The 22,981-nt window shown below is 41.1% G+C and overlaps 3 protein-coding genes across 8 annotated transcripts; all 3 read right to left on the reverse strand.

Annotated features, from left to right (window-relative positions):
• Positions 1-117: 117 nt before the first annotated feature.
• chst10 (carbohydrate sulfotransferase 10) lies at positions 118-3,144 on the reverse strand. Its single transcript, XM_041978244.1, has 6 exons — positions 3,044-3,144; positions 2,503-2,646; positions 2,216-2,322; positions 1,875-2,100; positions 1,640-1,745; positions 118-1,552 (listed from the first exon to the last, which is right to left on the reverse strand). The coding sequence occupies exons 2-6, from the start codon at positions 2,594-2,596 to the stop codon at positions 1,000-1,002; spliced, it is 1,086 nt and encodes a 361-aa protein (XP_041834178.1). The 5' UTR covers positions 2,597-2,646; positions 3,044-3,144; the 3' UTR covers positions 118-999.
• Positions 3,145-3,738: 594 nt separating this feature from the next.
• rpl31 (ribosomal protein L31) lies at positions 3,739-7,734 on the reverse strand. Its single transcript, XM_041978245.1, has 5 exons — positions 7,639-7,734; positions 6,985-7,088; positions 5,913-6,038; positions 4,633-4,745; positions 3,739-3,812 (listed from the first exon to the last, which is right to left on the reverse strand). Exons 2-5 carry the CDS (start codon positions 7,086-7,088, stop codon positions 3,781-3,783), a joined length of 375 nt encoding a protein of 124 aa, XP_041834179.1. The 5' UTR covers positions 7,639-7,734; the 3' UTR covers positions 3,739-3,780.
• Positions 7,735-8,284: 550 nt separating this feature from the next.
• zc3h13 (zinc finger CCCH-type containing 13) lies at positions 8,285-22,618 on the reverse strand. Of its 6 annotated transcripts, none has more exons than XM_041978906.1 (20): positions 22,466-22,618; positions 21,430-21,606; positions 21,229-21,332; positions 20,989-21,103; positions 20,681-20,792; positions 20,390-20,556; positions 20,104-20,252; positions 18,775-18,978; positions 17,442-17,609; positions 16,990-17,333; positions 16,438-16,902; positions 16,084-16,329; positions 15,204-15,663; positions 13,894-14,006; positions 12,251-13,510; positions 11,496-12,146; positions 11,230-11,406; positions 10,910-11,110; positions 10,533-10,696; positions 8,285-9,721 (listed from the first exon to the last, which is right to left on the reverse strand). In XM_041978906.1, exons 2-20 carry the CDS (start codon positions 21,595-21,597, stop codon positions 9,521-9,523), a joined length of 5,469 nt encoding a protein of 1,822 aa, XP_041834840.1. In that variant the 5' UTR covers positions 21,598-21,606; positions 22,466-22,618; the 3' UTR covers positions 8,285-9,520. The 6 variants fall into 6 exon arrangements, with proteins under 6 accessions (XP_041834840.1, XP_041834836.1, XP_041834839.1 ...); XM_041978902.1 differs by having other exon boundaries at positions 16,990-17,336; XM_041978905.1 differs by having other exon boundaries at positions 16,990-17,336; positions 20,681-20,789; positions 20,989-21,106.
• Between the last annotated feature and the right edge of the window lie 363 nt (positions 22,619-22,981).

Genomic DNA, 22,981 nt, shown 5'->3' on the forward strand with positions numbered 1-22,981 from the left:
AAGAGCTGGAGACTGTTGCATAAGAGGAGTGGCCAAAAATTCCAGTACAGGCATGGAAAAGGAGCAGCCAAGGCTTTAAATAATAAACAAGGATAGTTTAAACAGTTTTAATTTATTTTTTGGCAAAAACAACTTGTTAAATGGACAGAAGAATCCAAACAATTCATGAAAGCACAACATAAAAACTTTCAAAACGGCCTTTTGGGAAACAAAACTAAGTCACTGCACACACACCTTCATGATAACACAACCACCTATCCAAGAGTGGCTGCAGTTAAGAAGGCCGTCTTAAGGTTCAGACTCTGTTTGGGCCACCTGTCAGCAAGTTATGAATATTATAAATAGCAACATAAATGTTGAATTGCAAATTATGTTAAGAACATCTACACAGTACATCTTTTTTTCATAGAAAAATCAAGCCAATTTCTATCAACATTCCAGTAGCGATAACAGCTACATACATGGAGTCATCTTCAGTTTTAGTAAACAGAACTACACTCTTACTACTTTTACTGCTATCTCTAAGAACTTCCTGTTTTAAGAAACATTAATATGTCTCATCTGAAGGAAAGATTAATGGTAAAAATGTAAAAAGTTAATGCTGCACTGCATCTCTTAAAGACTTCCACAAAAAATACCAGTGTTCATTTTTAATGTCTCCTTGTCCTGCTTTCTTTGTCCCTGATGCAGAATCTCTGCTTGCATTTGACCTTATAGCAAGATGTACAGAAAGGAAACATGTAACATCACTCATAGCCTCCAGAAATGACCCAAACAGTGCATTTTAACAGCTACACAACAGGATTATAGGCCTGCATCCCTGGCGTTACAGATAATACATCTTAGTGTAAATAATTACAGAGGATAATTCAGAAATAACATTAAATATATGATAGAAAGTGTACCCTTCTGCCATTCTGTGGCACTCTGGTAGCTACAATACACCACAGCGTGGTGTATTTCTTTCATGAAAACTTGTTTTAATCGGTGTTATTTATTTTAGTTCAATAAGAAGTCTGGGCTTGGGTAACCAAACAGATGGAAGTCTCCCTGGTAACGTGCATAGAGGCGCTTGATGTCCCGTTTGCTGATGCCTGAGAAGTAACGCTCCACCTTGGTCCTATTGTAGTGAGTGATGCCTGGAGGAATGTCAGGATAAGACACCAACTGTTCAATGCCTGCCGCTTTGAGGATGTGGGGAGCATCCTGTTCCAGTGTCTCGTGGTGACCGACCAGGCTGTAGTGTATTTCGCAAGGTGCACACAACTCTGCATAAGTTATCCAGTGGATAATGTGCTCACCAAACTGCTGGTCCATACGCCGGCGGCCTTCCACGTCACCCAAGTAGCGGACAAAGTCCTCAAAGTGCAAACCAGAGGCGGCAAAGTCACTGTCGCGGTGGCTCTTGCGGTATTTCCGGATAATTGCTGGAGCGATGTCGTGCTTGTACCAGGGCTCAAAGCGAGGGTTCTTCACAAACTTGTCCTTGAATGCAGAAATCAGTCGCTCAAAGGGATCTCTCACGATGAAAAATTTAAAGTAGGTGCTTAATCTGTGGAGACGTGGGGCAAAGATTTAGGATGTTCCTTGCCTCTTTTAGAATAAATGTTTTGTCACAATATGTCTTGTTTAAACCCACCTGTGAGTGATTTCCTGTGGAGTGAGTGATGAGAGCCGAGGTAGGCCATTCTTCTCATGATCATGGACAAGGCTTTCAGGGATCTCCTCCACATTAGAGAAAGCTCCTGCCAGCAACAATACAAACATCAAGTGGCTAAACTTACCTAGTTAATAATATATTGTAAAACAGAACTGTGTTTACCATTTAATCCATTATCATTTAGGTAAACATGCATCATCTAATCCATACCCACCATTGAGCACAATGAGAACCTTCTTCCATTGTGTGTTGCCCACTTTAGGCGTCTGACAGAACAGGATCTTGTGCTTATCACAGACAAAGATGCGGTCGAGGACGAATTTGCTGATGGAGACATGAGTCAGATTCCTGAGGCTGCTGTTTTTACACACGCCTGACAGCAGCTCAATTCGCTTCTCGGCAACTGCCTGCCAATCTGACGCTGTAGGGACCACTGAGGACTGAGATACACAAGCAACACATTAGTGAGGGACAGATTTGATTTATCATGTTGGTGTTTCTGCAGAGAAGAAAAAAAATGTTTCAAATTAAGATGTGTAATCAGTCAATTGTCACCTGATGTGTTGGTTTTGGAAGTTGTTTTTCTGGGTTGGATGCAGGAATGGGTTTTACCACCTTGGTGCCTGGTACTGTCCAACTCTGACCAGGTCTTTCCCCATAATCTGAGAATACATAAAACACTGAGGCAGTTGTTATGTGTTTAATCTAAATAAGATAAAACTGGACTCTAAAACTTTTAAGGTTGCTGAAAATGCGTGAATACTTAAAAGAAACATCACAATGTTTCGCATGTCCATTTCTGTAGCAGCTTGGTGTCGTCAGCTAAATAAAGATCAACTCACCATCTACAGCTCTGATGCTGATCAGGTTTCTAACAAAGATCAAGATCAGCAAGACCCAGCCGCAAGCCCCGAGGAGCAGCCAGTGGTGCCGCATAGCTTCGCATATCAGCCCACGGCCATGGAAAAGGATAGTGACGCTCCCACCTGGACATCATAAAGGAAATAATGTTGCTAACACTAATATGTTGACTATAAGCATCTCCAATTTCTGAACTCGTATCAAATATAACGGCTAACGTCACGTTATCTACGTGACAGACTGGCTGATGGTAAAGCCTACGCTAGTTAACGGAAAGCAGTATTGATTTCAGTTTATCTAATTTAGCTAGAAATCAAATAGCAATTTTACAAAGGTAGCTACAATTCAAATGCAACTTATGCGGCTAGCTAACTGGTCAGTTAGCCAACCAGCTAGCCATGCCTGTCCCTTCCAGACTGCCATCACATAATTACGATAATGTTAATTTGGTTCGATGAGGTTTATAAAAAAAAAAAGAAATCTAATAAGATAAGCAACGCGCATAAATGTCCTTTATCTCACCCTCTTGTTAAGTTACAGCAACTTCACAGCTGTAGAAACTCTTGAGTAAATGATGGACGGTGCCATCTAGGCTGTCTTCGACTCGCATCCGACTGATGGTGAAGTGAGCAGCTCCTCCTAGCGGCTGCTTAGTGTCATCGCAGTTGTTGCTGATATCTCCCAAATAGGTCGTCTTATAAACTGACAACGCGTTTAGACAATCCGTCCAATCCAGGCACATTCACCATTTATTCAAGATCAGATAAAAAAATAAAAATAAAGTCCTTGATACTCAAAAGAACTGGATTAATACCAGTTCTTTAAGCAGCATAATAAACCATTTAAACTACTATTATGTACACACACATATATGAATATTCTTTTTTCTGAGCATTTGGGGTCAAAGCAAGTTTTTACCATAATCATTCTTTACTTATAAAATTATATAGCCTCTAACAGCCTTATGGATGCTACAGTGTCTTCACAAAGATGACTTCCTAAGAGTTGGGGGGAAAAGGGGGCAAAATTTCAACATAACCTCCTTAATAGAGATACAAAAAGTGAAATTATGCAGTCTTAATAATTTATCAATTATGACAGTGCTACATTTAAACACCATTAAGGATGCCAGCATGTCTGCTGCATGTGAACCTTGTTAAAATTTGGATCTAAACCACCAGTTTTGTGCCACCAAAGAAATAAAGCCAAGACAAGAGTTTCTTTTATTTCCATTTATTCCACTCACAGAAGGGACAAACTTAGTTTTCATCGACATTGACTGTCTGCAGACCTGTTGGACAGAAAAGAAGAATGATTTAATAAAATGTATTCAATGCTTTCATAGGAAACACAGTATTTCCCCTACAAAATTTTGTAGCTGTGGTGGTGGGAGGGCACTTTACAGGTGAGGGTCTAATGTGGTCTATGTTCCCAAGAATTCAGTGGAATTGCTCTTTACACACATGCTCATCGTTGTTTATTTATGTGTTAACACTTTAAAGAAATTCTTTCTGACATTAGCTCTGTTGTCAGCCGGAAACCAACCAATCAGAGGATAAGACACACTAACCACTGTCTCCACTTCAAGTGTGTTGAGCGAGCAAGGACTGTTTTTCAGGGAGCAGTGACAGATCTGAGAGCTTGCTGGTCACCGCTGGGAGGACATTGGTCCACATGTGTACATAGTGGATGGACAGGCTTGCAGAAATGCCTCATCGTGTGTGTTTTCACTGGTGGGCACTACTTTATGTGCTCGTATTCCTTACACGCTCACGGTACTCCGTTTTCATGCACACCCCTTTTGGAAACACCGTACTGGATTGTCTACTCAACTTGCAAAATCTAAAGCAACTTATCTGCAGCTACCCCTCAATGGACTCTGCATTCATGTGCAGAGCAGATGTCTGACAGCAGAGCAGAGAAACCTACCACTGCTGCGCTTCTGGAGGCGGCAATGCTGGTTCAATTAAGACATTTTAATGCTGTGCATGTGAAATAATTTATTTCTCTGCATTTTGAAGGTGTGGTGCTAACTATATAGCCGTGGTGGCCAGCTGAGTTAACGTAGGGGAAACACTGGATTACATAACTTTTTAAAAGATCATATTCACCTTTGCATGTGGTTACAGGAACGTATGTGACCAGGGTGTACAGTTTGTTGGGAGAATCCTCGTCCTCATTACGCTTCCTGGACAGCCGTACGCGTATTCTGTACGGCACATTCCTGGAAAACACACCAGTTATAGACTTTACTAAATGAAAGATGTTTGATGAATTGCCACAGCTGAAAAGATTTGATACACCTTTATTGTCAGACACGTCTGAAATTTGATTTGCATCACGTCAGCCACATGTTTACACATTTATACATTTACATGAGTTTAAGAAAAGCTGTCAAAATTCAAACTCTAAAGACATGAATAAAGTGAGGGTGGGAACTGACACGTGTCTTTTGTGCATTCCCTGCGACAAAATCATTATTTAGGGAGCAATGAGTTCGTAATGAGTTGCACAACCTAATGTCATACCATAGTTTTGACGGGGCTTAAACAAAACAAGCTTAAATTTACTAGCTCAAGTCAGAAGAACATACAGATGTGCTATCAGTGGAGAGCACAAACGTGCAGCCATCTTGACCGAACAATTAAAAGAATGACATGTGAATTGAAGGAATTACCAGTCTCCAAGAGCTAATTCTAGCACCTTTGCTTTAGGCTGGTATACTAAAATACATAGCATAATTTAGTGCCATTATATCCCAGTCTTAGTTACAATTTTTAACAGAAGTCCCTGTTCAGATGCTGAACAGTTCAGGTATACTAATAACTTGGCATGTTTTGAACATACCATTTACAGCATGTAAAATTAAAAAATAGATAATTAACTTATGCATACAGTAATATGGGTATGCAGTGTTTTCCTCTTTAAAAATTTGTTTTCTTGCTGACAGAACTGACAACACTTTAAACCAAGAATTTAACAAACCCTCTAATTGTAGTTTATTTATCAAACAACTTTCAGATTAAAAAAAGAAAATACATGAATTTTTAGGGTGCAGAAATTATATTTGATGAGTGAACAAGTCAATTTTTCTACATTGCATTCAGCATCCCACTAACAAAAACTGAGCTCACAGTTGGGTTAGTTTACTTTTGTCACGTTCACTTCCCCACATGCTAGTGCTACTGGACAGTCAACAACTCATTAAATTCAGGAGTTGGCAGTTAACACACCTCAGCCCCTCTATATAAAAGACAATGATTCCATAACACAAACATACGAAAGAAAAGAACCTTATGCAATACTAGCTAGCCCATAAAACCCAAAGAAAACCCTTCCCCTGGATTGTCTGGGTGTCTCTCTGAAATCAATATCAAAAACTTTATCCCACCTGATACCCTTGCTCCACACTGCCTTGTTGAGGCGAGTGTCAATGCGGACATCAGGAGTTCCCATCTCCTTCACGGCAAACTTGCGGATCTCCTTGATGGCGCGAGGAGCCCTTTTCTTGAAACTCCTGCAAAAAGACATCACTGTTAAATCATAAACAGTGAATCAATTCCAGTGTTAATCATTTAAACAGCCATCAAAGACTATTACAGGCGAGGTGCTACTGCTTTTTACTGTATCCCAACACCCCAGTAAACCATTTCCAGATACCACACGACCCCTGTTAAATGTGTATTAGTATGTCCACCAAATGAACACGTCTCTACAGCATGGCAGGACTTGCATTTACTTGCTTTTGGTACCCGATACGGTTTTCTTTTATTTTCAAATGCACAGATAACATCCTAAAGACAGGTAAGTTTAGCTGATTATCACTGTGTGAACAAGCACAAGTATGAACATTGCACTGTGGAAACTTGTGACTTGTGTACAGAAGTGCCTGACAACATTTATAAGTATTATAAAAAAAAAAAAAAAAAAAAAAAGATCTTTTCCCACATACCATCTCAGCTTTGGAGCTACAGAACCAATAGCCCAGCAGTGAACAAACCAATTTGTTTCTTTTAAAGATTATGTACACACCCTGTCACTTACGTTTTTTTCCCTCCACTCCTGTTCAGATCAGACTAGGTGTTGTTCTGAAGCAATATATTATACTGTAAACCGACTTATAAGTCGTAATGACCAAAAACTGTTTACAAAACACAATTGTCTGGAGGTGTTAAAAAAAAAATATATACAACAACAAAAACAAAACATAGGCACTTCAGAGCTCATATAGAGTTAAGTGATAAACAGAAATGTGAGAATGGAAGTGTCAGTTTCTAATAAGTGCTCCTGGATCGTATACCATGTGCAGAATATGGTATATGTAGAGTAATGTTTGACCTATTTATTACTGAAAACTGCATGGATTGGAGATCAGTGACAGGTGATGGAGTTTGTTAGTGCGATACATCAAAGACCCTGAACAAAATGTGTTTTCATATTCTGCATGTTTTTGTACTACTCACACTCCATGAATACGCTTGTGGACATTGATGGTGTACTCTCTGGTCACCACCTCGTTGATGGCTGAACGCCCCTTCTTTTTCTCTCCTTTCTTGGTTGGGGCCATCTAAGAACAATATGCATACCTGTTACATATGCATTCTAGGGCCAAATTATTTACATAATATTAGCGACACTGGCTTGCTGTTTTATATATACATATATAGCTATATACAGCTTCTTTACTGTAACGATAGTCATTTAAACCTATGTGGACATACTACAGCTTCTTTAAACAAACGTTTAGCATTAGCATAAAGCTATTTAACTGATACATTTATGGCATTCCAACTAGATGGCAAAAAACAATAAACACTTAATTTAACACTAACAATATAGTCTAAAGCCGGTGCTTTGCCTTTCATACTCCCAACTACACTTCTAGCTCAGAGAAACGAGCTGCAAGCAGCCATGCTATCTTAAGCCACATCGGCCTAACCACTGCAACTTCTTGTCGTTTAATCTACTTAAAAGACGCTGGACACATTGAAAACACAACGAAACATATAATAGAATGCTTGTACACATATTTACAGCATTTGTGTTATCAGTTGTGGCTTGAACAACTAAGGATGGCAATAGATTGTGGAAATTATTTTGCCGAAAATTATACTCACCTCGGCTCGTAGCTGAGGCGGAAGTCGGAAGGAAGGAGCTAGAGAAGAGGATTGTGGGTAAAGGAAACAAGTCCGTTTCAAAGAATGGGAACTAGAAACAACTACAAGGGAAACGGGTTCCGCGTTTTCTAGCGTTTGATCTGCTAGACCGAACTTACCAATAATATGTGGGCTTACTTAGCTAAAAATAAATAAAAATATAAAAAAATATATATCAAACTAAATAAACAAAGTTTCAATTCAAAATACTCAACTTATTGCTGTTGAATTAATATTTATAACATAATGTAATTTGCCATTGCAAATATATTACATACTTGAACAATCTTGACCCTGAGTGTCCTGCAAGTCTTTAAATAATTTCCAGTATGTTTAATCTCATAATTTGTAAAACTTTATGAGATCTCTATGCAAAATGCAGATTTACTTTATGGAAATAGGACACAGTCATCAAATGTAGATTCCACAACTCTACAGCAGCTGTTTGTAAAATTTTGGGGATTGCCATAGAAGGCACAAGTTAGCTTCTTGTGAAGGTCTTCAACCTTAAACTATCACAATACTTTGTCTCTTTAGGTCTTCATTGTCCAAATTTCATCACAGTTAAAGAATGTAATTCTCTTATTTATTTTACAGTAGAAAAATACAGCATTAAACCAGATTTTATTTGTACATTTTAAATCAAGTTAAAAAAAAATGTTTTCCTTTAATGCGTTTTCCAACATATGTGAGGACAGGATGAGAAATAGTTGGCTTCATCAGAGCCCAGTTGCTCCAAGTCTTTAATGTTTTGAATATCATGTCACAGTTGGATGGATGTGAGTGGGGTAATGTTGAGTCATGTTGAGTCTAGCGCTCTAGAGTATTTTCCACATTCTGGTTTCTCTGTTGAAATTGTGTTCCAGCACTCACAGAAAACAAAACCTTTTCAAATTGCTTATAATAAACTACAAGTTCTGACAGTACCATATCCTTAAGCTGCACTTTATCCAGCAATGCAAGAACTCACGTGATCCATCTGCTAAACATAGAAAGGAAAAGTTCAGATCCATTTTCTCTAAGCAGTTTACTGTCTTTTCGTATGGAGAACATTTTAGCTCCTTTATGGATAACGCAGGGTGGTGAGGGCAGAAAATCCACATAGCAGTGTTGCTGTTCTGGTGCTCTGTACTTTCTTCAGTTCATATCAAAGAGTCAGTGCCAAACAATTCAAAACAAATACAGCAACCACAAAACAATGACATGTCCGCAGACTAACAGCTGTAACAAATTACATTCACTTATGGAATAGTTTGGCAGTGCTTATTCATGAGGAATGTTCTATAGTCCCTGCAGGATCTCTGTGGTGTGTGTCAAACACACACTTCAGCCAATACTATAGATCTGAAATCATGTAGTATGATGTAAACAAAAACAGCAGTAACATCAATGGTCACATTATTTGAAGGCTGAACAGTCATTTCATACAAAGCAAAAGAGCCAATAAAGAAATGAACATCTAGCCATTTTAATGCACAGTTATAATAACCAATGCACAACATACAAAAACAAACCAGTAATTTAAGCTTGGTTAGATGAGTGAAACAGGTGATTAAAAATCTGCTCAAAAACACGACAATACACAAAAACATGAAGTCATTTCAGATGGATTTTATGTCTCGTGGTACATTACAGACGTCCATAGGCTAGAATGTTGAGTAGCCTAAGAAACACAGCTTGCAGATTACCCAAAATATGTAAAGCGTGACTAAGAATCACAAATTTGACAGTTCTTCTTTAAACCCTCTCATGACTAAAAAGGTTTTTATGTAGGAAAAAAAAAAAGAAGACAGAGAGAAACAAAGTCAGATGTTTGGAACGATTCAACTTCATTGTTGAGTTCTCAGGACACACACACCTCTGGCTGGGGTGTGTTTAGCTTACTACTACCAGCTTCAGCAACTTCGGCTGCTGGTGCTGGTCTACTTTCAGACCTTTCCGGGGCTGAAGTCTGGCCAGCCACGGTCCTTTTGAAGAGGCGGATACTCATCTGAAGCAACTCGTTGTCTACCCCGGGTGTAGTAGTGTACTGCTTGAAGAGGCCCTGATAAAAGGAAGGTTTAGCTTGTGTTAATGACCGTTAACTTGGTAAATTCAGGAGAAATTGAAGTTGTGACGTTCTTTAAATTTGAACAAAATTAAAACTCAAAGATCTTCAAATCACATGAGCCAACAGAACATGTCTAAACTAGAATTGTGACAGTTTTATGCACAAAATGATAGTTCCCTTTTTTATCAACCACAACAATGTCAAGACTGATGTTGCTTTAGTAAAACAAAGCTGATATTTACAACAGTTGACTAGTTTATTTCTGAGGTAATGAAGATGATTTTCTTTGTGTTCAGGATGAGAAGTCCCCAAGTAGCTTCATACTGTCAGATGCTAATATTTTTAGATATTCGACGCACTGTGGTCTTTTCCTTAATCCCCAGTTATACTGGTGAAACCCAGGGCAAGACATGCCTCATCATATTTTCTTGTTCTTTTGTTTGTGGTTTTTGAAATGTCTGTTGTTGATCATCATTTGCCCATTGGGACCTTCACAAATTTGTCCATGTTTTTCTAGCAAAGCAAAAATTAGATGTTTTATTTAGCCTAGTTAAACATTTTTGCTTTTTCAGCCCCCACCCCCTTGCTGACTATTTTGAGACCTGTAGCAATACCACATTTGACATGAGCTCATTTAGTGCATAAAATTGTCAAATTTCTAAGTTTAGACATTTATGTATGTTCTGTTGTTAATAAAACGTTGGCTCATGTGACTTAAAGGTCTTTTAAATTTATAGCTTGTATCAACTTTTCTGGAATTTGGGTTGTGTACAGTTTTGTTTAGGGTAAAATACTGGATATTTACCTTCTCGTTCTTTAACAGTTGCCGGCGGATGGCGAAGTCTCTCCGAGCACAGAGGGCCTTGCAGCAGGGCCCAAGGTTGCTCAGCAAACCTGCTCTCTCCACCCGCCTATTCAAAGCTGCCATATTCAGAGCCCCCAGGTCATGCTCAAAGAGCTTGTCAACATCTGGTGGGATAATACCAACACTAATTTAGATTGATGGATCAGAGTGAATTTAAAATAGCTTACATTTCTAGCACAAATGCAGAAAACATGTTATCAAGAAAACCATCAAAAATGATTTGATTAGACAACTATGTCATTATGGTATCAATTCAGAAATTCCACATTTGATTGCCATGAACTGTAATGTTTTATTGTAATAATGTCAAAACAGACCTTTGGAATCGTCCACCTCAGACTTGCACACCTCTTTGACTTGCTCCATGAGTTCAGGGCCAGCAAGTCTCTTGGAGATGCCTGCTCTGAGCAGCACTGCCCCCGGGGTAAAGCGGAGCAAGGCTGCCCCTGCCGCCCGGGGCTCTTGTTTCTGTTTGGGCATCAAGCTGGACCAGTCCACGTCAATCACATCCAGAGGACCTGTTGATGGGTTAATGTAATAACTAAATCCTGATGATAGCCCAAATTAATGTTCTAATCTTTATTATTAGTATTGATTATCCACAAAAAATTATCCATATATGTGTATATAATGATACCTGTAATTTTCTCATCCTCTTGCTGATCTTCTTTCTTCTGGCTGTCGGCCAAGATTTCATCCAGCTCATCATCACTGATGGGTTCATATTCCTCTCCAACAGATGCAACTGACTGGTCATCTTCTTTCCCATCACCACCATCATCATCATCATCATTATCATCATCATCATCATCTCCTACAAAAAAAACACACCCCATTTTATTTAAATCCATGAAGAAAAAAATTGCTCACAGCAATTTAAAACTATCTTTTTTGTAGCCTTACCATCGATGCTGTCCGACTTCTCCAGCTCCCGCTGGTCTCCCATAAGATGGTGACTGTTGCTCGGTTTTTCAGGCTCTGGAGGACTGAAGGCTTCTCTTGGCAGAAGAGGCTCATAGTCATTCCTGTCTTGCCTCATCATGTCTCCTCGCAGGTCTCCTCTAAGGTCACCCCTCATTTCCCTTTGTCCTGAGGCCCTGGGGTCTCCATGGGGTGGTAGGTCCATCATCATTATCCTGTCCCTCTCTCGATCCACAACTCTTTCACCTCTACCGTCTCTGTCCCGCTCCCTCTCGTGCTGCTGGATGATTACTTCAGGAAGTAAGCGTTCCCTCTCTCTGATGTCCCTCTCCCTAAGGAGAGGTTCCCGACCAGGACGCATCAGCAGGGGCTCCCGCCCCCTGCTTGGCCAGTCCCTTGGTTCCAGCTCCCAGTCTCTCTGTTGCTGCAGGGGCTGTTGGAGAAGCAGGGGCTGCTGCTGTTGCTGCTGCAGCTGAGGTCGGAAATCCTTTCGATCTCGATCCCGCTCAAATGGCTCTCTGTCTCGCTCCCTTTCTCGACTATCATAGGACCCAGCGCGGGACCTGGACCTTGCCTGCCTTTCAGAATCAGGTGAGCTGCGTCTTGAGCTGTGGCTGCGGGAATCTTGGCGATCTGTAAGGCAAGATTTTAGGTTTTGATTAAAGTTATCATTGTTATCTTTGCAGCTTCAAATCCTGAGGTTTAATGTTGTTCAGGAACAGATTGATAAAATTTACCTGATGAAGTGCTGCGGCTTGGCTCTTCTCTCCTCAACTGGTCAATTCGTGATTTCCTCTCAGCCCCTGGAGGATCATTTGCCATAGGCCTCTCCCGCTCTCTCTCTCTTTCCCTCTCTCGCTCCCTTTCTCTCTCTCTCTCCCGATCTCGGGAGTTGGTGTCCTGCAGCCTGCCCCGGCGTGGTCGTGGACCCTGGGGGTCTTCTCGGTGAGCTGACTCGTTTGAAGGCGAACGCAAACGTCTGGATGATGTTCGGCTCTGGTTGCTCCCCATGCTGCTGCTCCTTGTCTGCTCCATGGGAGGTTTGCGGAGCAGGGACTTGGACATAAGGGGCTGTGGAGTCATAGTTTGCAGCAGAATTGGAGGGTCTTGGGAAAGCAGAGGGGCAATAGGTGGTGGATTGACCCTCTCCCTTTCCCTGCCCATCCTGGGGCCTCCACCTCGCCTAAGAGGTTCCGCTGGAGCCCTCTCAGCAGAAGCCAAGGGAGCTTGTGTTTCCAGTGGACCTCCTCGATCTGACACCTCCTCATCTGACCAGTCACTGAAATTGTCCATTTTGGGAACTGGGGAAGGCTCGGCAGTGCCTCTAATTCCATGGTGATCAGGCCTCATTGAGGGTGGTGGTGTCCGAGGACCTTTCTTCCTCTTACTATGTGGCTGATGAGCTGAGGTCTCCTCCTCAGACACATCTGAGTCTGCTTCTCGTGAACGTTTCCTCTTTTGATCAAGCGCCTTCTTCTTGCCTCCTTTCCTGGGAGAGTGTAAAAGTGGAGGCACATCTCCAGATCCACTAGCTGGAGGCTCAGGGTTGAAACGGTCCCCTGCGGAAGCCATACTGTTACCACTCGTAATCTCCTCATCTTTGCGACCCTTTTTCAAACCTTTCCTCTGTGCCTTTGTCTTTTTTTTGCCTTCCTCGTGGGACTGGGAACCAGCAGTGTCTCTGTCTTCACTGGTAGTGGTGAGGGCAGCAGGCAGCGATGGTGGAGTCGATTCGCGCTGGTCTCTGCCTCTGCTCCGGGAGTCTGAAGGTACATCTGAGGGGTACTCTCCCCGTCTTTCTCCGCCTCTACTTCGATCCACACGAGGCTCCAGGTCGTCGTGTCGACTACGTGCTTCCCTTTTGTCCCCAGCTCCCCTGCGCTCCTCATCTTTCCAGTGAGCAGCCTTCTCCTCAGATGTAGCGCCCCTCGATGGCGACCGTGACAGAGGATCCTGGGGTCTCACCACCTGGCTTAGCAGACGATGCTTGTCCCCATCTGAACATGAACATAGTGAAGTCACATGCAGTTTTTTTTAAACACCAAATTGTCAGGCAAATATTTGAGAAAAGACATATTTTTTAAAATTGTACATTTATCTTTGGTTTTAATATGTAATTTAGACAATCTGCAGTGGTATCTAGTAGTAAATGCAGAAAAATAAAAGAAAAAAATTAACTAATTCTTCAAAACGATTAACAGTGCATGCACGTTTACAAAAGGTGTGTTCACATTATACAAAAGGTGCAATCCCCAGTAAGCAGGAGTGTGTCCTTTTTTGAAAAGAATTTTCCTACTGTCAGATGGAGGTGGACACACTGGACTGGGGAGGAGGGGCTGTGGGTGGAGCTTGGCCTGCCCTCTGCCAATCGGGCGCTCACTTTTGTCTTCAGGACTATTGTAGCCATCACTGTCCGCCGGGCTGTAGTCCCGTGTGGTTCGCTTGGGGGAAGGTTTGGGGCTTGGGCTGCTTTCCATCCTGGGCCTCTTACGGCTGGAGAAGCAGACAAAAACCGGACTGTTATTCCAAAAGCAGCGAGACTTCTGAGATTCAATGTGAGGCTCACCTCTTCATTCAGCAATCTGATCTGAAAGATTTTCTCCCCAACTAACTGAGAGGCGTTTTTTTTAAATAGAAAAAGTGAAAATTAACTTTCATAACCTCTTAACGCCTGAACTTATATATAATTATTTAAAATAAATAATAAATAAAAGACTTATGACTGAAAAATTTCTTAAATAAAGACTGGATTCAAGCTGAAAGTAATTATTTCAATGGTTTTTTTTTATCCTTTTAATTAAGGTAAGCACCCCTGCAATTAAATAAAGAAACATTAATATTTGCTTGTCATTTTTCACTATTTGGACTCTTTCTGCTCTGGTTTATTGACACCATCTAGTCATCAACTATCAGCCTTTATTGAATAACTAAAAGTTTTTTATGCAATCATATTCTAATATTATCATCTCAGATTTAGTAGCAAAGCTAACATCCGCAGTGTTGTAGGCATTTTGGTTTTGAGCCAAAGGAATGGTTTTAATTTTACTAATCTAAAATGGATAGTGGCATAAAATGAACAGGGAAAGGGAAGATTGCTAATCATGAAGCTAAAATCTTTTCCCATCAAGCTTATTACTAACCACAAACATGCCAAGGACATCTGCAAATGACTAATGAATGGAAAATCTTTTTAAAAATAATTTTTATAGCAATAAAAATAAATAAATGGATCAAAAATCTTAAATATTAAGTAGCATCTGTAATAATTTTGTTTTTAAATCTCTCCATGGTCTTGGACCACCCTACCCCGCTGAGCTCCTTTACCTTTACGCACCTTCCCGCTCTTTAAAATCAGCTGATCTTTATGGTGCCGACAACAAAGTGTAAGCTCCGAGGAGATCGGGCCTTTGCTGTTACTCGTCCCAGATTGTGGAAGGATCTGCCTCTGCTTATCAGACAGGCCTCCCCCTTACTTGATTTTAAGTCTCTTCTTTAAACTCATGTTTTCCTTGTCTTTTTTACACTCTCAAAATTTTGACATTTTGCTTTTATATATATTTTAACTTGTCTTATTTAATTTTATTGTTTTGATTTTTTTTCTTTGTGCTTGTAGTTTTCTGAACAGCACTTTGGTCTTCTGCAGTTGTTTTTAAAGGGCTTCACCAGGAAGAAGTTAACGCTCATACGTGCCTCATCTTGCGTTCATCCCGGGAGTCACGAACAGACCGGTCGTCCCTGGCATCCTCTCTCCGCTCCCGTCTCTCCTCACGCCCTCTCTCTCGCTCCTCCCATTCCCGCTGCCTCTCCCGCTCCCGTTGCTCCCTCTCTCTTTCCCTCTCCTTCCTCTCTCTTTCCCGTTCCCGCTCCTCCCGCTCCCTCTCCCGTTCTCGCTCCCTCTCTCGTTCCCGCTCTCTCTCCCTCTCCCGGGCCCGCTCCCTCTCCCTCTCTGCCTCCCTCTCCTTCTCTCGCTCCTTTTCCCTCTCCCTCTCCTTTTCCTTCTCTCTTTCCCGCTCCCTCTCTCTCTCTCGCTCACGGGCCCTGTCGTCTCGTCTGTCCTCAGATCTATCTGTCCGGCGCTCCTCTCTTCTCTCCTCCCTTTCAGACTCCTCTGACCTCCCCTGGTATCTGTTTGGAGAAGCTCCTCTTTGGTCTGGAGGGAAAAAAGGGTACCAAAAGTCAGTTAAAACATGCATGGGTTATCCATTAATTACACATGCAACCATTTCTTCCCTCCATTACAAGCAAGCAGCCTCTTCCTGCAGATCTGGACTGCACCACCATAATAACTAAAGCTAAAACATGTGACACCATAATGTTGTGGAAAATACATTTAACCCTTACATACTGTACATCGATTTATTTTCTTTGTATATTACTGCTATAAGGCATCCCCATATACATCCCAAGTTGTGCTCACATCCTCCAAAGCTCAGAAAATTCTTTTTTGATGGCATTGAAATAAAATTTATATTGACCCTTTAATGCCATGTGTATCATATTTGATACATATATTTTGTTAAAGGGGTCAAATAGAGACTTTTAAAAGAAATAGGGTTAAAGACAGCCTTACCCCTCTCTCGGTTGTCTCTGCGATCCCGTTCTCCATGTCCTCCCCTCCGGTCATAGGAGGAGTCCCTAGCCTGCTCTCGTCTATCAGTCTCATAGCGATCTCGGTCTGAGCCCCTCTCACAACTTCTTTCAGTGGCACTCCGATCCGTGCTCTTCTCGACGCTTCGTTCTCGCACCCCACTGCTCCGTGTTTCCCAGTTATCGTAGCTGTTGTCCAGTTGGGAGTTTCGAGAATTTCTGTTCGAGCCTGGCGGAAAAATATTACATAATCACATTAACAAGTTCAATATACCTTCTTAAAAGTTTGTTTTCTGACACAAATTAAACAAAAGCCAAACATAATATTAGTGCTTACCTTTTTCAGAGGCTTCATTAGCACGTCCTCGTCCTCGTCCATTCCTGTCAGCTCTGTCTGTCCTGCTCTCCGTCCTTCCTTCAGTTCTACCTCCATCGTCACGTCCATGACCTCTCCCATAATTCCTGTCATCCTGAGCCGGATCCTCCTTCCTGTATGCATCACTCCTTTCTCTCTCCCTCTCCTTTTCACGCTCTCTTTCTTTCTCCCGCTCACGGTCACGGCGTTCGAGCGACTCTCGGCTGGAGCGCATCTCAGTCCTGCCGTCTCTCGAGTCCTTCACGTCCCTGTTATCACGGTTGTCCCGAGAGTCCCGTGTTGTTTCTCTTGCTCGATCGCGGGTGTCGCGTCGCTCGCGCCCCTCTCTGGTCTCCCTGTCATCTCGAACGTCCCGGGAAGACACCAGCTCGGAGTCGTAGTCTCGATCATCACGGACACCATCTTTGTCTCGCTTGCTGCGACTTTCTGTTTGCGGAAGAGACACAAAGCTTAAGATTTTTAATTGAACACAGTTGAAACCTCCAACAAGCTGCAGATAAAAAACAAACAAACCATCTCTACGCTCATGTCTGCGACCCTGGCTGGGCGGGGTCCTCTCTCTGTCACCCCGACTCCTCTCTCGGCCCCTAGAGTGGCGCCGACTAGGACTCGATCTGTCGGACCGCCGATGGGGTGGGGAGGTATCGTGGGAAGCCGGAGGGGATCGAGAGCGCCGGGAGCTCGGAGGCGAGGAGGTGGAAGCGTGAGCCACGGAACTTCGGTGGTAGGAAGGAGAAGAAGAACGCCGCCGTCGAGGAGAAGGAGAATGGCGCTGGGCAGAGGAACCAGAGTGGGAGGAAGGGGAGTGGTGGCGTTGAGGTGTAGGAGTGCGCTGGTGGTGTGGAGGGGAAGGAGACCTGCTGTAAGAAACAACGTCATCTCATTATGTCCAGCTTTTAATGAATGAACTTCTATGTTAGTCATCTTCACTAGTTTTAATAAACATATAGTCTGCATATTCACACCTGTGAGAAGGGGAGGCAAGTACAGAGGTCTTGTGGGAAGAAACTTTGGGAGAGGTGGATTTCTTCCGGACTGGGGGCGATACATCCCTGGATGGAGACGATACGCTATCAGAATGGTCATCTGATGTAAACGCTCGCTTGGCCTTGTGGGAACTGTCTGATCGGTCCCTACAAACGCAAACGAAACGACAAATTAAATAAAATGAAGATGGCAGCTGAGGATAACTGTAAAAAAATTAGATTAAAAAAAATTTAAAAAAACAACAAAAAACTTTACAAGTTGAACAAGGTACTGACACAAGATGTGCTAAAGAAATTACAGCTTAAGTCAGCTTCAAACCGAGCCGCTACAGGTGGTAGGTAGGGTCACCACTACAAGTGCATCTTGAAGAGCTGAACTGAGCGTAACTTGAAAAGATTAAAGGACTAAATGAACAACTTTTGTCCACTAAAAGAGGTTTACACGGTGTTCAAAGCGCTAGAAAGTCCACAAACTGGCGTTGGAGTATCTTCTCTGGGCTTTTGAAGATAAATGTCATAAACATATCAGTCCAGCATTGTTAACCCCTCTACATCGCCTCTATATGAGCCGATTAGAGTCTAATCTGTATATGAGCTGGCTGCTCACATACAGATTATTCTAGCTGAACTTCATGCCATAAACACCCTTTTATTATTTTGTTTTTAACACTTATCAAGCTGTCCTTCAGTAGTTATATTGACAAGAACTGATATTTTCTACATAACAGCCGCCAGCTGTGGCTCAAGTTTCATAAGAGCCTGCTCACGTTTTCTAACAACACTCCTCCTTGTTGGTAATGCTTCACCAAAAATGGAGGCAGCTTTTACATTTTTTTTTTCCTAGAGACACTATTATAGAATTTCTTCATTTCTTGGCCAACTTTGGTGTTTCAGTTGGTCTCTTGGCCATCACTGACTTGATTCCTGCAACCGGGGGGGGCTGTAGTGGTCAGAATACGTTTGACTCTCATCTTGCTTTTCTTGTTCATTTGGCTCCAACAGTGAAAAACTATTATGAAAAGCAGATCACACCCCTTACGAGCAAACTCCACAATACTGCATTTTTTAAAACAGATTTTGCTTTTTTTGCCAAATTCCACGATTCAATTTGCGTTTTTTGCTTTGTGGAAATAATAGGTCACTTGTGTTACGTCTTTCAGAAGTTTACATGACAACCTGTTTCCGTGAACGACAAATAGAAAAAAAACAAGACCAAACCTTTGTGAAATTAAGGGCTAAAGGAAAAAAAAAACATGTACAAATTCACCCAAACTTTCCATCTGACCAGAACCACAAAAGCTCCTGAGAGTACCTGCGCTTTTCCTTCTTCTCTTTATGTTTTTCAGTGTCTCGTCCACGATCTTTCCCTTCCTTCTGCTTCTCCTCAGCCTTCTCCTTATTTTTGTGCTTGCCTTTGTGTTTCTTCCCCACCACAGGAAGGTCCAAAGGGACAGGGGGAGGAGGACTAGGGGTACGGGGCCCTTTCTTCTTACTGTGGCTTCCTTTTGAAGACCTGCTGAGGTGAAAAACAAAAGTGACCATTTTATTTTATCATACAACTCAGAAAGACACAAATATAATGAGTGATACTTAAAGACCCATCTTAAATCAAATATGTTCAGCATTCTATTGTTCACATCAACCTTCACAGGGATCCAGACTAAATTTGATGCACATGTGCATTTACCTTTTTCATTTTGTAACATCACAAAATTTAAGATCATCCAAGTTTTCCAAAGCATCTTTCATTGATTTCATGATCTATATTAAATACCAACATTAACCACAATTCAGTCACAATAGACACAAATGAAAGGAAAAAACACTTGAATTTAAAAGCACTTAAGTAAAGAGGAACCAGTTTAATTTAATTACGGTATTTCTGAGAAGCAGTCTTTGAATTCTGAATGCTAACACTGCAACAACAAAAACAATGCCAACAGTCATGTTTTGGCAGGTTTCTTTGCAACAGATGCAGTGCATCACATCAGCGATTTTATATCTAAACTACAGAAACCATGGAAACTGGGCTGACCAGTCTTTCTGAGGCGCATACAATTTGACTTTTTATTTTCAGTTAGCTCTGGCTTTTAGTCTGATGCTAATCCTAAAAGATGTCCAGAGTAACCATTTGCCATCTTTCTAGGGATGGGTGGAACCAGTGGTTTAACAGATTTTCCCCTGCAGATGGTGTGAAATGTAGGATGGAAACTTTCAGATCTAAGATATATAGATGTGTGCTATTGACAGGACAGCATTTTTCTAAATTAAAAATCTGGAGTTGCCAGTGGTTGGCATGTGTTGTTTTCACCAGGGTACCATTTAAAAAACACAATTCAGTCTATAAGGATCTAAGAGGTGAGGGCACACATCATTTGTGTTCTTTATTCATATACATCTTCATACATTTGCTCTGATGTATTGTTTTTTGTCTATGAGTGTGAGTTTACAGAAGTAAACATAAAGATTGACATGCAAAAAACAGGAGAAACATGAAAAAATAAACAAAACAAAAACAGAGTTGCTAAATATCAGGTATATCAGTGCAAGTAAGGAAAAAGAAAGTTAAGTTTCACTGCAGAGATTTGTGTTTGCATGTATAAGCAAAATGGTTCTGGACCCCTGCCCCAAACCGTCCTACCTCACTGTTTCTGAAACGCCTAAAGACACTGATGCCTTCTTCTCTTTCTTCCCAGAGCCTCCTCCTTTGGTTCCACTTTTGTGTTTTGGGGAGTTGCTAGACTTTCTAGATGGTGGGGATTCTTTGGAGCTTAACAGCTCAGGAGAGACCTGAAAAACAGAGATGACATTTCAATTTAAGATTTCGTAGAAGTAGCTCTAACTGGCAGTTTCTTCAAAGAAGAAAACAAACTCTCCTAAAAGTGTGTGGTCACTCTGTTTGCAACCCACTGCAAGTTATTTCGTACTTTTGGCAAGGCTGTGGATCTACTTTTTGTGAGAGTTTCATCTTTCTTGATTACAATCTCTTCTCTCTTTTCCAGGTTCTCCTGCTCTAGTTTCATCAATTCTCGTTGAATCTTCTGGCGCTTCATCTCCAGGGATAGCTCGTAGTCGTAATCGCCAATATCAGAATCTGAAGGTTGGAAAAAAAAAAAAAACATATGCTGCTATACAACATGAAACCACCTAAGTTTAAAGTATACACTGATGGCCTTCAAATAAACTCATCTACAAAAATATATTTAAAAATTATGTACCTTCACGATTGGTTTCCCACTCTGTGGGCTCTTCCTCACTGGCTGGGGTACGCTCCTTTGTGATCTTTATATCCTCCTTTTCCCTGTGCCGGCCTCTGGAGGAATCTCTCTGCTATGAATAGAAAACCATACATGAATGATAGATCACCACCATGTATACTTTATTTTAATCATTCTACTTCTTTTGCTATTTTGACTAAAAGTATAAACAGCAGATTCAGGGTCAGCAGTGCTCCCAACGTAATTCAAAATCAACTGCCAACAGATTGTTACTTTGAAAGGACACATCAAGAAAGTAAAGAACGTACTCTCACTGTGGGGGATGTGGGCTCATCTAGGTCTCTCTTCAGGTTTTCCGGGTCAACATCTTGTCTTTTATTCTTCATCCTCTCCCGCAGATCACCTGTGGGTCTCTCTGTCGACCTGCTCCATTAAACAAACATGAGAGAAAAAAAAAACAAGATTTAAAAAAAAAAAAAAATTTGATCTGATGCAGACGGAAAAACAAGAATCAATCAAGGTTCCAACAGCACATGAGCAGGTCTTACCGATTAAAGCTAAATCCTTTGCCTCGTGGCTGAGTTCCATGTGTGTAGCGACAAGTGTTGCCGTAACTGCAGCTACCAGTTTTCAGCCAATTTCTACAGTGACTCTAAAAGATATGTACAATACAAATTAACCTAAAGGTAATTCCAAAAGATGGCCATACATGATCATACATGATTTTAAAGCCTTTGAAGCCCACATACATCAGCAGCATTACTCCCAGTGCTAGGACCGAGTCTTTCAAACACGCTGGGCCTCCGAGAGGGGGTGGTGGGGTTGGTGGTGCTGCTGGTTGTGGTGCTGCCGCTGCTGCTGCTGTCAGATATGGTTTTTGAATTTTCCACTGTTACCTTCCGCCTGATCTTGGACATTCTGCAGGACTGAAAATACAGCAAGCACTGCTTTTTGAGTTTTGTAGTGTCAAAACAATCAAACAAAATACACACCATTTAAGATTTTGGTAAAGATGTTAAGTAGAAAGTTCATCAAAAGATCCAATGTATTAACAGAATAACTTGCAATTAAAAAGAATAAGTATGCTGCACTTTGTTGCTGCTTATACAAAACACAACACAGCACAATGCAACTTCACGATTAAAAACGCTTATTTGTTAAAAATAGCAAAAACGAAAAACACTGAGAAAAAATTATCACAGCTTAACAAAAAACAATTTCTGTGAATGTTTGTTGTGCCTTGTGTTAAATGTTGACCCATTTTGGATCTCAGAAACACCATACATTAACATTTACAACCTAATACAGAATAAAAATCTTCCTTTTAATACTGTTACATTCCCTGAGTATAATCATTTTGACTGACACTAATGCAAAATTTAAAGCAGACTCTTTGACAGAGTAACACTAAAGGAGTTAAGGAGGTTTCTATTGTTCGCTCATTCCAAAACATCAACAGATGCATTTTTCTGTTGTGCAGCTGCTAGGTGCTAATTTAAAGCGAGCTGTAAAGCAGGCTAGCTTATGGGTCGCTAACGTTCCTTGCTAACTACATGGTTATTATTCTGCTTAGAGCCTTCCAATATTTCATACCGATGTGGAAATTTTAAAAACACTTATTCGATTAATGAGTTGCTATTCAATTCACCTCATGCTTGAAAACAGGAGAAAAATTAGGCTAATGCTAAAGTTAACTGTGTCATGTTTTATCTTAGCACACGGCCTTCAAGCCGACACCAGCGATGTACCTGCTAACATGCGAATGAAAAAATAAAATAATCTCACCCAGGATATTGTTTCGGTGACGCATCTACTTTAGTCTAGTTAGCGGATTAAGCACTTGTAAAAATCTCAAGGCTTATTTAGTGAAATCAAAGGCAGAAACTGCCTCGAGTGCCTTCATATTGGCGGAGAGTGCGCATCACGACCCGGTCTTCTTCTGTGGTGTTTTAAAGAGCGTGACTTTAGTCTGGAGTAAATCATTACCGCCACCGCCAGCTTTATTATTTATTTCTCAAATACTTTACACGGCAAGCAAAATAAAATGGTAGGTGTGTTTGTTTCCCTCACAAAAAGATTTATCACCAAAGTGCTGTTTTACTGGGTTTTGGATTGCTTGTTTGAAATTCAGACATTTGAAATGCTTTTGAGAATCACAATAAGTTTTATTGTCATCGCACAAAGACTGCAACGAAATTATAAATTGCTTCAGTGAAATGTCATTTATACCTCTTTCAAACAAAAAACACAGTAAAAAATTTTAAAATGCTATAAAATATTTTAAAATGCAATAAAAAATAA

This window comes from Melanotaenia boesemani, chromosome 24 (genome assembly GCF_017639745.1).
Source record: "Melanotaenia boesemani isolate fMelBoe1 chromosome 24, fMelBoe1.pri, whole genome shotgun sequence".
NCBI classification, from domain to species: domain Eukaryota; kingdom Metazoa; phylum Chordata; class Actinopteri; order Atheriniformes; family Melanotaeniidae; genus Melanotaenia; species Melanotaenia boesemani.

Excerpts from the sequence above, each read along its gene's own strand:
- chst10 (XM_041978244.1), bottom strand. The coding sequence starts at position 2,596 with ATGCGGCACCACTGGCTGCTCCTCGGGGCTTGCGGCTGGGTCTTGCTG. Across the intron at positions 2,101-2,215 it reads TTCCAAAACCAACACATCAG|TCCTCAGTGGTCCCTACAGC; the intron begins GTGACAATTGAC and ends TGTGTATCTCAG. Across the intron at positions 1,553-1,639 it reads CCACAGGAAATCACTCACAG|ATTAAGCACCTACTTTAAAT; the intron begins GTGGGTTTAAAC and ends ACGTCTCCACAG.
- rpl31 (XM_041978245.1), bottom strand. The coding sequence starts at position 7,088 with ATGGCCCCAACCAAGAAAGGAGAGAAAAAGAAGGGGCGTTCAGCCATC. Across the intron at positions 4,746-5,912 it reads GTGTGGAGCAAGGGTATCAG|GAATGTGCCGTACAGAATAC; the intron begins GTGGGATAAAGT and ends TGTGTTTTCCAG. Across the intron at positions 3,813-4,632 it reads TCCTGTAACCACATGCAAAG|GTCTGCAGACAGTCAATGTC; the intron begins GTGAATATGATC and ends TCTGTCCAACAG.
- zc3h13 (XM_041978900.1), bottom strand. The coding sequence starts at position 21,597 with ATGTCCAAGATCAGGCGGAAGGTAACAGTGGAAAATTCAAAAACCATA. Across the intron at positions 17,610-18,774 it reads GAGAAGAAGGAAAAGCGCAG|GGACCGATCAGACAGTTCCC; the intron begins GTACTCTCAGGA and ends TTGCGTTTGTAG. Across the intron at positions 16,330-16,437 it reads TAATGAAGCCTCTGAAAAAG|GCTCGAACAGAAATTCTCGA; the intron begins GTAAGCACTAAT and ends TTTTTCCGCCAG.